Source organism: Hetaerina americana, unplaced genomic scaffold (genome assembly GCF_022747635.1).
Source record: "Hetaerina americana unplaced genomic scaffold, ioHetAmer1.1.p SCAF_72, whole genome shotgun sequence".
NCBI lineage: Eukaryota > Metazoa > Arthropoda > Insecta > Odonata > Calopterygidae > Hetaerina > Hetaerina americana.
In genome coordinates this window covers 119,100-137,831 of record NW_027287339.1, presented here as the reverse complement: position 1 = coordinate 137,831, position 18,732 = coordinate 119,100, and the positions used below count along the sequence as shown (strand labels likewise).

The following is an 18,732-nucleotide window of genomic DNA, read 5'->3' as shown; positions in this document are numbered from 1 at the left end:
AGGGCTTGGGGTTGATTTCCGGTGATGCCTTTGGACACCCTCAGCTTCATCTAAGTTGAGTGATTTTTTCGGTTACCAGATCTTCCTAGGAAACCAAAGGTTCCATTGGGAAAAGAATTGCCTCACCCCCTACCCTGACATGTGAATTTCTATCACTGTCTGTAATGGGTGAGTTCTACGTTAACTGATCTAACAAGCATTCGGGTTGTTAACTGTGGTTTGGCGTCACCAATATTTGTTCTGGATGCCAATGAGTAGCCCCCTATCATAAGAGTGGGCCTGGACGCACCCTCTTTAAGTCGGAATTTGACTGCTTCCAATCGTTGGAGATATTTGTCCGTTTCATCATAAGCAGTTCTAGCTCTGGAGAATACCACATATGCGAAACAAAATGCACTTATACCTATGATCATATTCCAAATGTTATTGTTTTACTTGAATTTTAGTCTAAAACATTACAACATCACAATGTTGTTGAAATTTTAAGTAGTGCGACCACTGGCGTAGCAGTGCCTAATTGGTTTGTCAATAAGAAAGAACGCTGTTCAGGTCTTTTCGAAATACTTCTCATATCCATGGTTCCATGTAATTTTTAGTGATTTCCCACTTCTATTTTGGAAGTGAAATGGAAGCAATTTGATTTTCGAATGTCATTAGAGTCATGAGCGTATAGGAGTTTAGGTGGCAACATTCGAGAAGGTTAGGGATCGCTTAATTAGATGTTTGTCGGGAAAAAGACAAGGTTAACTGAAGGCGAGTCGGGCAATCTTTTATCATGGGAAGAAATGTGTTCCGTGTATTACGCACATTGTCTCTTTCGCCTGCCCTGCGATTCCGCATCGGACCTTTGTCTGACGCTTTTAAATGAATTACTTGTATTTACTATTCAGAAAAATACGAAAACATCCTCGCTTGAAGCATTTCCTTTAGATTATGAGTTTTTTATTTTTCTCAAATTTCCTCCGGAATATGGCATTCACGAGAAACATCACCATGTTGTTTATGATAATCAAGTTCAGGTTGACTATTAAAAAGTGCCAAAATCTTGAATAGTTTTGTGAGTAAAATTTGCAAATATCTTAGAAATAGCAGGAGCGAATCTAAAGGCTTATCCAAAGTGGACATTAAATACGAATAAATAATATTTTGTTGAAGTAAAAGTGTTGTATTCGACAAAATCTTTCGTCGGGCGAAAACTACAAACGGCATTACAGAGAGGCTGTTCTTATTCTAAAAATTGGTCAATGATTATTAACGGTTAAGTAAGCGAAACACACGTAGAAACAATATTGAGATGATCGATTTTACTCATTCACATTCGTCAGCTTATCAATCATTTTCAACAGTTAATCATAGAAAATTCTTCATCTTCGGCTTTAATCGACTACCTATTGATAGGTAGAGAATTCTAACATCTCAATTTATATAATTCTTTATCCAGGAGCAACATGATTGCTAATATATTTAAATATTTAAAGCTCCATATTGATCAGACACATGGTCTAGGTTCAGTTGGAGGGAAAAGGATGAAGTGCTGCTTATATGCAAGTTGAGTCTGAAGTTGACCACAATTGCCAAAAATCAATGCATTGAACTCGAGAAGATAATATATTTGAAAGGATTAAAACTATTTTTCAAAATATCTCTTTTTCATCTCACAAAAACGTTTTTAGATATTGCGATTTATTGGCAAGGGGTACTGAAGACTGTAATAGATGGAAGGATGTAGGGCGAGCTTGGTAGGGGGAGGAAAAGGATAGCCATGTTGGACACAATGAAGAGAGATAAAACGTATGTGAAAATGAAGAACAGTTTATTCTAGTGTATGGTATCAGGTTATGTTTTGCAAAGCGAGACTAATAAATATAGGCGTGTCTATTTCTGCGCCTATCCAAAACCTATATGAAACGGTTTATGTACTACCAAAAAATACTGAGTCATTAAATATTAATATATAGTAGTCAAGTACTAGCCTATTTCTTTTATTAGACTCTCAAAAATGGGCAAACACGATCTCCAATGTCGAACTAATGCTTTGCATTTAATCAAATCTGAAGACATTTTTTATTGAAGATAACTCCAGGAGACACTTAGTGGGGGTCCTAAGGGGAGAATTTCCCCTTTCGCCACTCTCGACCACGCACCTGATGCGTACTTTTACCCAGCGTATTAGATGCAGCCTTTCATTTCTTATTCGCCAACGCACTAAGAGGGTGCCTATTTTAGTGATCCTTACACAACGGAAAAGGTCATACTATGTCTAACGGAGGAGGGAGTGGTACCACCAGTGGCACGTGCGGCCCGCGGTTTTCCTTCATTACGCCGTACTCCTTTGCTTGTTCCAAAATACGGCCCGCCCCCGCTCCGCCTTCCTCCGTTCCTGAATTTCAAACGAGTCTCAACTTGGCCACGGCCTCTTTTTCACAGAGTTCACAGCCTCCACTACTCCCTCTCCGAGTCCCACCACTCCCCTCCACTCCCACCCCCCCTCCATTTCCTCCTCCCTGACCTCCCGCGCACAGCTCGCTCCCCATCGCCCGCATCGGCCCGTGACCTCTTCCGTCAATAATTGATGGCACTTCCAACACAGTTTTCGTTTCCCTCCCATTCCACACATCCCTGCAACATCCCACATCTCCCTCACCTGCCCCCACCTCACCCCACCCTCAATCTCCATCACGATCTTCGTAATCTCTCCGTGTTACTTGCACACACCACCACCCCTGCGTCACTTTTTTTTTGCACGACGGGGATGGCTGAAATAAAAAAGATCACCCTCTCTCTCCCCCCCTGGAGACGACCTACCCTCCTCCGCCGCCTCCTCCCACGCGACCCGGCATGCGCGACGGCAGAGCGGGTGGCGTGGGAGGAGGGGACGGCGGTGTTGGCGGAGCTGGAGGCTTGAGAACTCATCGATAAAGCATGCGAAAGTGCCGCCCAACACGAGGAGACACGACCTCAATGGGACACGCAAAAGGGATTGGTAAATGTGAGCGACTCCGCGATTCATATTTCATCATCCACCGAGGCGACCTCCCCCCTTCTTTTCCATTCCCCCCCTTTCACCCTCTCTTCCTCACTCTTTCTTCCTCTCTCCCTGGCGTCGTGGGGGTGGGTAAGTATTGGAGACGGCGAATTTCGGTTCTGAGGAACATCCGATGGGAATGGTCATTGTTTGGACTGCATCCAGTGGCCGGACGCTTCGTGGAAGTACTGGCCGTTCCATCGAGCGCGGGGAAGGGATTAATTTTTCGGGATCACTTTGGATTTCTCCCTACATCGGAGCAATCTTGTAACCACATAGCAGTTATATGGATCCTCCATCAAATCAGTTTTTACTACCGAGGAGTAATTTTTTGCGAAATGAGCCCGATTTCCACGGCGATGAACGGCGCATAAAAGGCGGCTTCGCGTCCGTCCTATGAATAATTTCAACTGATGCGCCTAATGCTGGGGTGTCACCTAGATTCAGACGATCCTCTACCAATTTACCTTCCAGTCTGGCCGCTATTCAAGGGAATGCGAAGCTCTCTTCGTTGAATGCTGTAACAAAAAAATAGGGGGGGGGAAGGGTTCGGAGTTGAGGGGATGCACGGCGTATTACGTCTGAGCTCCACAGTGAAACGGCGGAGCGAATGTGTCGTGAAGATTCCCATTATTCGCCATCAAATCAATTTTATTTTTCAATATTATTCGCCGAGTGACCGAGGCCAGTATTATCATCACTGGAAGCTGAAAAAAGAATGTTTGTAAAAAAAAGACGCCCTGTGAAAGTAATACTGTTTTATGAAGCGATCATGCTCTTGGCGGAATGCAAATTTATTGAAATAAAAAAATCATCCAGTCTACTCTATCGGTTGTACTTACGTTAATGCTCAGTAAGAAATTCGATAACACCCTTGGAGCGGAAACAGCCATGGCTCAGCCAGAGCGGAGCACGAAAGTGGCAATGCCGAAGCGGTGGTAACGTCCGGATAGCACCGGGTCAAGGAAATCTCGTCTAATACGTAATGTCGCTTCAATATTAAAAATCTAAAACTTGGCAGCGTTAAAAAGAAAACAGATGGGCAAAGACGATAAGAATAGCAAGTCGCAGATGGCTTCCACTGCAACTTTTGCTGGGCGAATTCATCTGAAAAAATTCTATTGAATTCGGAAGAAACGCTTGTAGAATGATTTGTTTTTTTTAACATTCTGGCCTCATTGTAATATACTCCTGGAAAAAAAATTACAAAAAGCAGGATAAACTAGGACAAAATACCAGTATCGCATCCTCTAAATCCGGAAGAATCACTCATGAGATAAAAACTTGACGGCAAGGATCTTCCATTTACTATTAAAGCCCTACGTGAGCATCTTAACAGAGAAAAAAATTGAATCATTAACATTTGGTGCCAGAATCTTTGAAAAAAACCAATTATACTATTCAACAATTAGTTTGCGAATGAAGTTAAATGTATACTGAAAAATAATAACTATTCATTATGATTCATCGGTTTCTAATTTTTCAGTTTTAGGTAATATATTTGAAAAATTTTTAATACTAAATTGTTTTATGCTCATTTTAAAAAAATTCCAACATGTATTTGCTTAGGATAAATTTATTATAAAAGGCTGCGATCCAAGCTTGCAGTTTAGAGTGGATATTTTTGGGTCTATCCTCAATTAATTCATACGGACTTTATGTGAAAAATGAGAGCTCAGTGATACCCGTTAAAATAATTGATACCATTTCTATGAGCGAATTAAACCAAGCTCTCATTCTAATAAAATAGTTAAAATGCGAAGAAAAAACATTGTAACAATAATTGCAGAGTGAGCAAAATACCTTTTGGATATACTCTTCAGACTGTAATGAATACAACAATAATATTTTCCCTCACATACAACTTCATTATTAAGTATCATAATATTAATGCTATATAACACAATACGCCGTTTATTATTAATAGATTGACGTAAAATTTCCATTTTAATGACAATTTGGACGAATTAGTCATTATTATTAGCATATGTTATAAATGTAATAGGCGGCTTCGGAGAAAGGAATAAACTTGGTGCAAGTGCATTACCAAAGTGAACTGTGCTTAAAAAATTAAGATTAAAAATTGGCTATAACGAGCACCTCAGAACGGGATACTCTTCACTTGCCATAGCCGTTATCCCTTTTAACTGCGAATACGAAATCATGCATGCACATAATGAAGTAAAGATATAATAAGTTGCCTATTATAATCGGCCAATCTTAATTTCTACAGTAAAAACTACATAGGTTTAAGGAAATAAGTGTCATTTCAGAGCAAAGAACCAACGTTATTACGAGTGCTTTTGTAAAAGTACTTTACGAGTAAAATAGTAGAGTAAAATTCGGTCATAACGAGCGCCACAAGACCGTGAAATTTGCTCGTTATAGCCGATGTTTGTAATACGAATGGAAAAAGTTTCATGCATATATGTTGAAGTCAGGATTGTAATAAGTAAACGTGCATATATATAAGTAGAAAGTAGATTAGCGAGAGATACTTGTTCAACAGCGCAGCGGTCAAAAGCCTCATCACAGGGTTGTAGGGAAATTGGACTCGAGCACCCAGGGGAAACCAACGACTCGTGGGCTATCGAGGGACCCTGGGCCTCAATGAGGATTGAAGGTGTTGACCGCCACGTTTAGATTAAAAAATAGAAGTGGAGCGGGCAATGTTTCCTCGAAAGTTCCATTAATACCGTTCGTTGTTTCCTTGAAACGTTTGCACGTTCATTTCCATTCCATCAACTTGGGATGTAGCATTCATTCACTCAATGTAGCCTTGAGCTCGCTACACCCAAGCTCGTTTCAAACGAACACGAGTGATAGGGTTCGGCATTTGTGAACAACTTCCTAGAGAGGCATGTCATTTCCACCAAACGGCTGTATACTTAAAAGATTGAATCTCCAACCTGGGCTATGTTTTGCCATTCAAGTGGCAACAGGTATTTTCACGACTGGGCATAATAATGCAAACGCTAAAAAGGAGTCCCATGACTCACAATTCAAATGATTCATAAACACGGGACGGGGGTGGCTTCTATTTTATTTTTTTCGAAACGTCAACGAGCACGGGGAACGACCGAGAGACTTTCTCATTTTCTCGCAAAACCGGGGCAAACCTCAAATCGTTTTCGACATACGATACCCTGGTGGATCACCTCGTATGCGCCTTTCCTTCGACGACCTTCCTCATCCGGTGGAAAAGGGGAAACGGGGCGAGAGAGAAAGCGGGAGGGAGGCAAGCGGAGGGACGACCAGGGGGAGAATCTCGCAATCAGCGAGTGGGGAAGGTCGCCGTTTCGGTAAGTCGTCAATCTCGTGTGCAACACGGCCGGCCGCTTTTATCCCCACGCCATCCCCCGCCCCTCCGTACCCTATCCCCACACGCTGCCACACTACCCCATTTCCCCGCATTCGCTCCTCCAGCGAATGACGTTCGGGTTGAATAAAAAAAACGAGGGAGAGCATTGATGATGGGAGAGAGTGGGAGAGGGGGAAAAAATAATATTGCTCCCCCAGAATGGCGCACACGGTGGTGCGGTAGTCATGAGAGCGTTCCGGGACGGGTTGGAATTGGTGCTAGGTGAAGGGAACGGGGAGGAGAGTTCGGGCGTGGGAGGGAGGAGCGAAGTGGGGCGTGGGGGAGTAGTACTCGCCACCCTTCAAACTCCATTCCCCGCACCCCCCCCCTCTCCTGCACCGCCTCCACGCTTTGTGCCGCAACTCGTCGCCACCGCCGCAGGTCGATCGCCCTCCTCCCCGTCGACCGACAACCTTCCCTCCCCTCCCGCAGCCTCGTCCCGAATCCCCACATTCCTTACATTAATTACATCCGACAGCGAGTCCAGCAGAAGGGGAAAGCCTTAACGCGAAGAGGAGAGAGTTTCGGCGGGGGCGGCGGACGGGGATGCAAGGTGGGTGCGGGGAAGGCTGGTAGTGAGGAGGGATGGATTTTTCCGAGTCATGCTCGGCAAACCTTTGAGGGTGCCCCTCCTTCGTCCTTCACCTCCACTCACTTCTCCGGGGAATCCGGGAAGGAAAGGGTTTTCGGGAGGAGGTGGCGAGGGGTGGGTTGGAAGAAGATTGGCCGGTTCCTTTCTCGGTCTTGGCTGGCGATGCGAGAGGGAGTTGGGGGTGAGAGAAAAAGGAGAGAGGAAATGGAAGGGGAGGGTTGGCGGAAGCGGAAGTATTCAGAGGCCGTTTAGATGGTGGCGGCCGATACGTAAAAGAGAGAGAGAAGGAGGAGGAGGAGGCCATAACTAGCAGCACCCCGCCCCCGCCACGCCCCGTCCGCCACCACCTTCACCCCAGGGGCACGCTCCGTGTTCTCCCTGCACTTCTTCCCACACACCAGCCCGTAGCTTCGCCCCCCACTCTCCCGATCCCCCGCTAACCCCTTCGCTTTGCTGACACGCACGAGGAAATTGCCGTAATCGAGTCCTTCCTCTTCGGAGAAGAGAGGAGGTTGTGGGAAGAGCGGAGAGTTCCCAGAAGTGCGGGCGGGCGAGGAGGGTGGGTCGGTTTTAGGAGCGGAACCGAGGCAAAATTCATTCGTGGGTCGGGAAGCTCGAATCATCACCATCACGGGAGAGTGATGCGTTGTAGACGGGTGACGCCCCCCCCCTTGGGAACCACTCTGCCCCAAAACAAAAAGGCCCCGGGTGTTTCGAGATGGACGGCCAATCATTCAACTTGCGTGCTGAAGTATTCTATATAATTCGCTCGATTACATTCGCATGGCTGTCGAAGTGTTCGCACGCCCACTCAAATTCAAAGCGAACCTTTTCCGGTTTCATTGAATTTCTTAATTTTCTACGATAGCATCTGCATCATTGAAAATCATCATATATTTTCGACGCACGATCTGCGAAACTGACCGATGCTATCAACTTACACCCCTTTCGGATATTTTACCATTGACGATTGAGATGCACGAAAAAATCTTTGCACCCCCTGATAGTATGTCACTCGAAATTTGAGCACTTCGAACATTTCAGAAAAGAAAGACATTTGAGATCTTGATTGTTTTCTTGACAGTCTCGTGAAAATTTTCAGAATGATTGAAAGCAATTCAAAAGGAAATTAAAATTACCATTCAAACGAAATTCCAAAATTTACTCTCTGCCTATCAATGGCGCATAAAAGTCTTTTGGAGATGTAGAGGGCAATTTTCCCCAGATATTGAGCCATAATGAAAAAATTAGCGCAAGCAAGTTACCTATTAACTATCACAAAATAATATTTTCCAAAATTTGAATTATTTTTTGTCTCTTAGAACACAGAGTTATCTGAAATTATGAACGAAAATTACACTGAAGGTGGAGAAGAATCACGGAATATCAAAAGGTTTAAAGAACTGAAAATATTTCAATTTCCAAAATTATACTTTATACCCCAGTTTAGTTAGGAAACATTATCGCCACACACCTCTTTTGTTTTTAAACGGAAAACTATGGCCGTGGAGAAGATATTATAATCGTCGAAATCGTAGTACGTTTTACGGCTCTCTTAACCTTCAAAATTAAAGCTGATTCCCTCCCCAAGTCCTCACCAAATCGGAATCTCATCCATCTTCCTACAAAATTAGCTTCCAGATAGGAAAGCTATGCAATATTATCACTATTAATCTGCATTGAAAGAACTGCTAGCAAGCGGTGGGCAAAGAGTTAAAAAGAGATCACGAATGAGAATACAAGACATTTTCCGATTTCATATTCAGTAATTAGAAATTGTATGCCTGCGATACGGCACTAAAACTGTACGAAAGTGATTATCAATGTTTAAAACGTTGGTGAAATCAATGCGGTGAGGCCGTAATAACAATCGTACCGTTGCTGCTCATACCAGGGAAGTTACTGATACCCTTCAATACTACTGGTTGAAAAAAACTGTCATCGGTATTCAGTCCTTCCTTCCCATCGATGCTCAAGCAAACATTCGTTTTTTTCGCTCCAACCAACACTTTTTCAAAAGAGGTCGTATTTATACCCATTATCCATCCAAATGTGATTTTTCTGACTCCAGGGCAGGAGTAGACTAAAAAAATAACTCGTCGGAAAATATCTAAATCCTGTCGGAATTGAAAATCGATTGAAAAATAGTTAGTAGTCAGCATTAATCCCTCATTAAACTCTCTATGATGCAAAAATTATCTCTCTTTCTTTTAAATTCCGCTTCTTGCAACTTTTTCGACGATTCAACAGTTTTTACCCCGATATTCACAAGCCCATTTTTTCCAAAAAAGGGCAACCCAAGGGAAAAGAGATTGGTAGATAACTACATGACAACAGGATGCCACTGGAATAAATATTCGCCCCAGTCATGGAATATACGTTTTCAAATCCCCGTTGTAATGAAATTGACGTGCACAATTGAAACTGCAGCGCCACTCAATCATTTTTAATTTAGGAACATTTACGGCGCAGTGGGGCAGAGGCTATGGATTTGTAAAGGCGATATTCAAATGAGGTTGGCGTGTTGCGTCAAATTGTTGATGTAAGCACAAAACCATGACTATCCGGGGGGTGGTCAGGACAAAGTGAGCATCACGACACGGCGGTCGTGGGAATTCCGATCGAGCCCCTTTTCCGGCGACCGGAAGATCCGACAATGAAGCAATACCCTCCTCCCCTTTCCCTTCTTTAGGGCAATCGCAAGGTGGCTCCTTCCATTAAGAATACCTGGCTTCGAAGGCAGCGGAAAATGGATATTCGGTCACGCAAATTGGTCTCGCCTCGAGCGCGAGGAAGGCTTGCATGTACGTACCCAGAAAAAGGAAGGAATAGCCAAGACAATGAGATCGCGGATAACGAGATCGGAAAGGGCCGAGAAGACTTCAAAAATACGGAGCTCCGTTCATCCAATTACTCCATTATGTTGCCAGGAAAGGGGCATTTTCTCATTTCAAATGTTTTTTTCCGACTGAAGCAGCTCTTGTGGCGATGCCTTAGTTCTCAACGCGCCCATATAACTCTAATTGAATCATGTTTTTTTTTCAATAAATACCGGTGCAAAAAGGGAAAATAAGTGTAAACACGTTGAATAATTAAATAATGAAATCCAATTGCGTATATTCCATGTGGTTGTTATAATAGCAAGATTTAGTCTCCAGCTGTTCCCCGCGAGCTGAAAATGTACGTTGGAGATTTCCAGGGCGGGCTGTGGCCAACTCGCTGCCCAAAAAAACGTATTCGACCGGCCCAGAGAGGAGTCGTGCCAAAATAATTTGGCACCATTGGCAGAATAAAATATTTTGTTTTTAATAATGAACAAGCTTTGGAGTTTGAGAACACTCCTTTGAATTTTCTTTCTCTAATGGAACTGATAGCATATCATCCGAAATCACCTGTCTACAACATTTTCGTATCTCAAAATTATTAGATTTCTTTGGCGAAGGCGCAAAGTGAAGAAAATATCGGGCCAATTAAAAAGGGATGAATCCATTTCGCGTTATATATTTCAGCACTTTCATTTAGAAGGAGGAGTTGTATTTCAAGACAGGCACAAGGTTGAACCAATCCTGATTTCATACTGGTCTTTCTCTACCCGTATAGATTGCTTTGGATTATTCAACCTTTGGTTTGATTACTATTGGATTCACAACAATTTTGCCATAAAATTACTATAAAGTGTATCTTTTGTTTAATGAACCTTAATCATTTCCGAAAGAAGTTGAATTGAAACATAGAAAATCAGACCCTTATTGAACGAGAAGTAGGTGGGAGGAAAAGGATAGGCATGTTGGACGGGATGAAGAGAGGAAGGCAGTGTGAGGCATTGAAGAACAGGTCAATGCAATTTGCGGTGTCAGAGTGTCTCGCTACATAAAATTCTTTAAAACTTTTCATTTTTCTCGACACAACTTAAATATGATGAATTTATAAGAAACCATTGCTGCACAATTGCTGAGCCTTCACGCGGCTGAAGCACGAAATGTAGATCAAAACTGTTATTATACAATTTAATAATGAATTTTACGTAAACTTGTGATTTTTCAATAATAATTAATTCCAATTAAATATAATGACTCATTTATACAAGAATTAACAAAGGCCTCATCTAACGTTGCACCAATCTGAGGAATTCTGAACGTTTGTCGATTGAAAATTACGTTTTAGAGGTGCATTATTTTATGAATGCAACTTTTTAATTATTAGACTGAATTATATTGAATATTGAAGCTATATCTTTGGACAAGTGGTGACTTTCACCTTGTTCCCTTTAAGTACTCCCCTGAGAAACGTTCATTCACTAACCCTTTTACCCACTCTTCGATTGCCGCAAGAGATGCAGGACTTATTTTTATTATAGGACGACAAACACCCATGCATCAACAGTTTTTAAAAATTAATATTTAAATTTACGGAATAAATTAACCTATAACTGTCAAGTGTGAGTTGCTAGAAGAAATGGATGCCCATCATTAATGATTTGTCTTCATAGTATTCCAAAATATTTCCCAGAAAGACTTATACTCTTGTTTCACGATCTCCTTTGCAATGAATCCATAATAATAGAATTGTAAAACGTAAAAGAGGGATGATATGGGCACAATAGTACAAAAGATGTAAAAAACGGTTAAAGGTGAAAAAGGATTAGTAAATGAAATGGTTAGGGACGAGGGAGGGGGACTACGGAAAGAGAAACAACTCCAAATTAATGTAAATTACCTTAGTTCTCCGTCACCTCCCATAATAACCATTGCATTATGGTTGAAGTTACTGTAATTTCACGATATTATTGCGATAATCGATTGAATTCTGGAAACAATTTGTTAAGTTTTGGACTATACGGAAGAGATGCAATTTTTAGGGAGCAATGAAAGAATGAAGAGAAACTCGGAGTCAGAAGTAGCCCATTCTTAATAGAGGACCTTTTTTTTAGATTTTAGGTTTTAACATCCCAAGCAAAGAACGAAAGGCCTAATGCACTTTAAGTGCTCTCGACATGAAACCAAAGAGAGAAGGATATTACAGAAGAGTGACTCCAGGTCTTCGAGGCTAGATGATAGCAGACCGTTCACCAGGCTACTAGATTCAATTGCTACTACGCCTATGGCTTGGGTCAGAGAAAAACGGCTGGGCAGTTTACCTTTTAGCCATTTCCTACTTGGACATTATTTTCTCTTCCATTATGCCTATGTTTCTTCCCAATGGCATTTCTATCCCCTTCCCATCCATTGAATACCTCTTGTGAAACCCCTTTCTGTAACTTATAGCCATAATAATCTACTATTACAATGCAAACATTTCATAGCGTAAAAATCATTCACCCTGACCGAGATTCGAACCCGAATACCTCGATTTCGGACCGAGGGCTTACCGGCCGACTGAAGCTCTTGGCCAGATATCGAGAGGTCCGCGTTCAAATCCTGGTTGAGGTGAATGATATTTACAATCTGAAATTTCTGCATTGTAATGCATATTAGCGGATGACTCCATTAAAAAGTTACTGTCGCGGCATCTTACGACGTTTCTTGGAATTAATCTAATATTGTTTACCAATTATAAATATTATAATTTTTAGGAGAGCAAAAATAACTAGAGCAGTGTATATCTTATAACCTTATAAAAACTATCGTTTTCATTAATAATATCTTTCGACCAACCAAAAATACTAGTTTTGAGACACACAATTGAAATTATAGCGGTACTAATTTATCGCTAAACTGGCCTTGGATTACGTTGCTTCTTAGATAGAGGATTACGCTCTCTTTTCCCTCCCGTTCATTTTTCCATCCCATTGGTGCTTTGGATTTTCTGCAGAATTTGATGATTATGCCTTTTTGAAGTGAAACCATTCAACAACCACTACTATATACGAGATGTACTATGCTAGTCTTTCGGTCAAAAAACCCACCTCATTATTCGAATCCACTGATAATACAATTTTACTACACGCTTTTAATCAAAGGCTCTATCCTTATCTTATCTATGCTTACTACTCAGGCCTTAGTGCCTGCTTATACTCTATTCTGCCTAGATCTAAAATTTGTTAAAATTTCACTTCAGGAAATCTTATTGCTACATTTGCCTTCACTTAAAGTGAAAATGAATCTCATTCGTGATAAAGAATTATTCAAAATTTTATTATGCAAACCTACTTACTCGTATAATTTTACTGTGACTGTAAAATATTATTTTCCCTTTCTAGTTAGGAACACTGCACGCGAATGTAAACCTAGGTAAATACCATGATTTTAATGATCTGATTAAATGAACTGACGATGCACCAGTTCGTCAGAGAAGAGAGAGGCACAAAAGAAGGTGTACCCCCGGCAGAAAAGCAGTCGATAGAAAATCAAGACTTTTGAGGGTGAGTAAATACGGATCGCATGGAACTCCCGGGGAAATGGGAACAGACTGATTCGATATTAAGGTTTTAAAGTCTATTTTTAGACCTAAAAAGTGCGCTCTTGCGGGAAAAAGAATATCCTTCGCCTGCATTCCACCCCTCGCCCCTGGTTTGCCCACCCAGCCCCTCTTCGCTAGCCCTTGTTGTCCCCTTTTGTCTTCCCATCATCTTCTCCTTAGCCACCAGCCTACAACTCAATATCTGGATGGCATGGCCCACAGTGCGCCTCCATACACTGCACATTCCACGACCGACTACGTTGGGCAATTAGTTCATCGCATTAAAAATCTACACGTTAATCACTCAAATCGAAGCAACCATTCATTGGATTTGGGATTTCAGGAAAAAAATGAGTCTTTTAATCGAGAATAAAACATTAATTAGGTTTGGTAAATGAAATGTTAACCAGCAAAGCATTATAAAATGTGATTATACCGCTTGAAAAAAATATATCTTTACCTAATTTCTCTTAGAGGAAAGAGTTGGTCTAAGAGCCCACCTCAAATATATCTACATATTAGAAAATAGTTTGTACTTTACAGAGGGCAGAGTTTCTGGAAAAACACTTCGACATCATGGCAATGGATTACAAATTACTATTTGAAATTGAGTCACCCATCAATTGGAAAAATTAAGTCGTTCTTAGACATTCTTTTATTATCATAGTTAATTTGCATCTCTTCAAGAAAATAGTCCAGTGGTTGTGCACGAAGTAGATAAACCTCTGGATTTCATTATTATCATTCTTTTCATTTAGTTACAATTAGGCAAATGTGGCATTGGTCTCGTGATGCACCCTAATAATACACATTTGGGGTTTTCTTGTGTGAATTTAGTTAGTTATTTGCGTGGCATTATCTCAACATGCCCAGCACTTCCTATCAAGAGATTACTTGTGCTTCGAACTTTTTAAGAGTTACCGAAACGTCATTTTATTACTTCACGGGGGTATTTCTTTCCATGGTAAGTAAATGTTAAGGGAAAATAATTTCTAGGGAAATTTAAAAACTAAAATGGAGCACATTGAGGTGGTAAATCAATATTGGAGAAGACACTACGAGCAAAAGTGCCGCTTTCCTCAAACTATATCACTTTTCTTCCTCGAGCACTCGCTAGGGTGCACGGCAGGTAGCTGATGTCTGCGACAGCCCTCATGTGCCATACATCGCCTGCAATAAATCATACGAGGTCGAGAGGGTCACCACGCCCGATTGCACCCTACGTTACCCCAAAAGAGCAGCGGAGTTTCGATGGACCCCCCGGCATGGAATCGTTTCACAGCCGTGGAAAGGGAAAAATCATCGCCCAAGGAATCGATAAAACTAATTAGACCAGAGGAGGAGTTCTAGCAAATACCCACCTCGTCCTCCTCCTCCATCAACCAAACAGCGTTGCCAATGCCGCGATTTTTGCGAGCTTAGGTCAACGATTAAACCCCTCTGGTGGAAAGGTAAACTCCCACCAGATGATCGAGGGGCTCCGTTTGTTTAAGGTGCATAAAGGTGTCGTGAGAAGTTCTGCGTGGCCATCCCCACACCTGCCACGCAATCAAAATTATTGCCGTAACAATTCGATGGAAAGTGTTGCTCTGCTCCCAGTTTCTAAAGGAAGCGAACTGACATGCACGAGCTGGTGAGTACGAATCTACTATTACAGGTCATCGACAGTTTCAAATCAGGCTTCTTTCTTAATAAAAAAAAATTCTGGTAGAACATGTCGGGGTAAGGAGATATAGTAAACTCTCGCCAACCGCGGGCGTTCCGTTCCTGAAAAATACCGTGGTTGGTAAAACCGCGGTTGGCAAGAGCAGAAGTTGGTAAGTAAAAGGGTTGAAATAGAATGCAGCCCGAGAGCGGATAATCGCCATGCCTTAAAGCCAATGGTTTAAGGGGGCTAAGCTGGGCCATGCATATAATTATATTATATTATATATATATATAAATAGAGGCGCAGATTTCAAAATGGTGGCATAGAAATATAATAAGTTGGAAAACTAGATGTAATTGGTACTTACGAAAACCTTGCCACGAATCTGGAAAATGAGAGGAAAGCTATTGAAGTCATCATAATCAAAACCAATTCGTGGCAACTTTCGAAGTGAAAAAAGTACGAAATTCAACCAAGCTAGTCAATTCCTTAAAAAAAAAATTATAAAACTGCTATGATTTCATTTCCGTCAAAAATTTTCAATTACACTGGGAACACGAATGTGTACCACCATAGCGTAATGATGGAAATACTGTGCTTGAAATTCTTTTGATTATTTTTTAATCTGACAAAAAATGAAATAAATGACTTCTTTCTTTAGAAAAAAAATTGTGCGGTTAAAATTTTCGCATGAACATGAATTTCTACGATGAGATGAAGCGTGTGCATGATCCAATTACGATGACATAACAGACGAGCAAAATAAGTATCTTTTAAGGGTTTCAAGTGACAAAGTCCGCGCTCAGATCTTGTCTCGTCGGTGGCATAAAGAGAAATAATAATTTCAACATCACTTCCCAAATTCTCATGATAAACTGTTGACTCAGACAGCTTAGGTCACCATCGTGGTCAAATGGTCAACACGCACGTCGAGCGGCCTTGGGCAACCCCAACTCTCGCTTGACCCGCTCCCCTTGGAGACACCGTTTGCGCTGCGACGTAACAATCCCTCGGGATTGCTTCGTCGTCCTACGAGCACGCTCATCAGGGCCGAGGATCGCTGATCTCAACACCGCGCGTTACCACTTGTATGCATGCATGTGCGTATAATTGGAGGCGGTCGGCTTTGACAGACTCCGTTCATCTACTTCTCGACATCGAATCCCTTCGAGAAAGATTGTTTCCTCTCTCACACACCACAATTCGCAAAAAAGAGTAATAACCTCAGCCTACCATAAAATTCCCGAACACTACAAAATATTATCCTTTTTATATCGTCCTAATGGCTGAGTGTGCTGAATCTAAAACAGTTGAATCTATTTGATTATTTGGCAATCATATTAAATGCATTTATTCACTACTAGGACTAACCAACCCATAAATCATTCATTAAAGAGAGAAAACTTTTGGGATGAAGTCTCGCAATCCGACCTGATAAAAGCTGGCTAGACTGAAATTTTTCTTTCATAAATCGTCGTCTAGCCACCATTGATATTAACTGCGCACACTTTCGGGCTATCAGCTTCTCTTCTCCTTTATCCAGTTATGATTTATTGGATAATTAAGTTATGATTCAACCCAATGCTTGATGAAAAACATGTCAAAAAATATGGCTTATCCTCCATAAATTAAATGTGGATCCGTTCCGTTCCCCGCATTCCGACCGCCCATTTTGAAAGACTTAAGGGGTCACCATCGGTGGTGTGAGCTGGGGTGTACTCATCGCGCGAAAGATCGCGGGTGGCGCAGGATGAGGGAAAATTCCCCGCTCGTAGATGGTTGACACAACAGATCCCCTTCCCTTAACGTTCCACATAGCTTGCCGCCCCCCCCCCCCTTTCCTCATAGCCTACCGCCTCTGCAGGACGCTCCGTCGTTCCGAGACCCTCATCCCCCGAACCATTCTCTTCTCCACGCCCACTCCCGCTCCCCCATATCTCTAAGCGGAATGAATATTGCCCTCCATCTATCCCTCGCCGACGGATAATACTCTCTAGTAATGCATCCGAGCGCCGCATCCGACCGCCTCCCTCCCTCCGCCGCCGTCCACTCATCCTAGCCCGGCCCCTTTGTGTGCCCTCAATGCCCCTTCTCGTCCGCTGATAAACCCCCCCTTTACGCCCTTCGCGTTCCTATGCCGGCGGATTTCCCCCGCCCACCCCTCCCCGTCGCTTTCCCCGCCCCTCTGAGAGGTCTCCTCCGTAATCCCCAACGACGTCGCAGCTTCGACTCCAGCCTCGACCTTCTCCGCGGACACCCAGATCCCGCTCGACGCCCGCATAGTTGACGTGGTTACCATACAATCGGCTCTCAGCAGCCCCGCTTCCAGATTACTCAGGAGTCGTATCGCGACCATATCTGCTCGACACAATCACTTAGAGCTAACTTACTTTAATCCAAAACTAACCCATAAGGGAGACTTTACGCTTGACCCATCGCTTTATGGCGAACATAAAGCGCTGGTATAAGCTTAAAATAAAATCATGTGATTCAAATCGTAGTCCTAACTTTTTATCAACCGAAGTGAATTTCGTCACCAACCTGGTGCGCAAAGAATAATTTCCGAGCAACAGTGATGGTCAATTCAAATGGATGCGTCGTCATTCAATGATCAAATGAACTAAATCATTTGACCACGGTTTATGAACTTTTGATGTCAAACCCTACGAAAATACGAACCTTCCGTCGGGTGTAAACTATTAAAAAAAGGAGGTACATAAATTCACCTTTTGGGTATTCTCGCCTTCTACGCAGTGGATATTTTTTGTATATTAACAATATTCACGGATATAGGTGCAAATTCATATCGCGACTCACTAATTCGAGCAATTTTCCTACGAATTAGTTATTTTTAACTTGAAGTAAATTTTTGTTATGCAAGTTTGAGGCAAATGATTTACATATAAAGATAATTCACCCAATTAATTCTGATGGGCCTTCGTTCATTCTCACTCGTAAAACCTATTTGTGTGAATTTTACACAAACTAAATAATGCTAAACAATAATTTATGAGTTCATTACGATATGAAAAAACGTACGCTGATCGAACTTCAAAACTTTGGTTCATTCTAAAATGCTTTACAGATATTTTCCAGTAGTCTTCAAATCACTTTAAGATGACAATAATGATATAATAGGCCTTTAGGAGATGTTTGATGATTAGATATAATACAGATATAACCATTAATTAATATTTTTATGCATTCGGTATAAATAGTTGATGACTCTTAAATAAGTAACGGTCCAATGAAAAGAATAAATTAACAATGAAATATTTAGAGGAGTAAATGATATAATACACCGTGTCATACACATCTGATGATGGTATGAGTTAAATTTACCTGTACAACTTATCTTTAGATATTGTACGAAAAATAAGATGAAATAGAGGTGATCACAATGAATGGAAATGAATGAAAATAACAATATACAAAATGAATGTATTTAAGTTCAGAATAAGGATTAGACTAATATAAAACAGTTGAGAGTAAGGAATGTACATAAAAATAAATATCTTAAATGAAAGGCTAATTATAGATTATTATTTCTCTATTAAGAGGTAGATCTATATATATATATATATATATATATATATATACATATATATATATATATATATATATATATATATATATATATATATATATATATATACATGTATGTGTGTGTGTGTATGTGTTCATCATGTGTCAATATATATAGAGAT

At 41.4% G+C, this 18,732-nt stretch overlaps 1 protein-coding gene across 25 annotated transcripts in view; it reads right to left on the bottom strand.

The window, feature by feature from the left end:
- The window catches only part of slo (calcium-activated potassium channel slo), a 305,693-nt gene that overhangs the window by 224,107 nt on the left and 62,854 nt on the right, over positions 1 to 18,732 (bottom strand). For 18 of the 25 annotated variants that reach the window (XM_071595986.1, XM_071595985.1, XM_071595984.1 and 15 more), the window contains exon 2: positions 15,393 to 15,410. The exons of the other annotated variants lie outside the window; for them this stretch is intronic. In XM_071595986.1, coding sequence (XP_071452087.1) covers positions 15,393 to 15,410 — 18 coding nt within the window. The remainder of the gene's footprint in view (positions 1 to 15,392; positions 15,411 to 18,732) is intronic. 25 annotated transcript variants of the gene reach the window in all.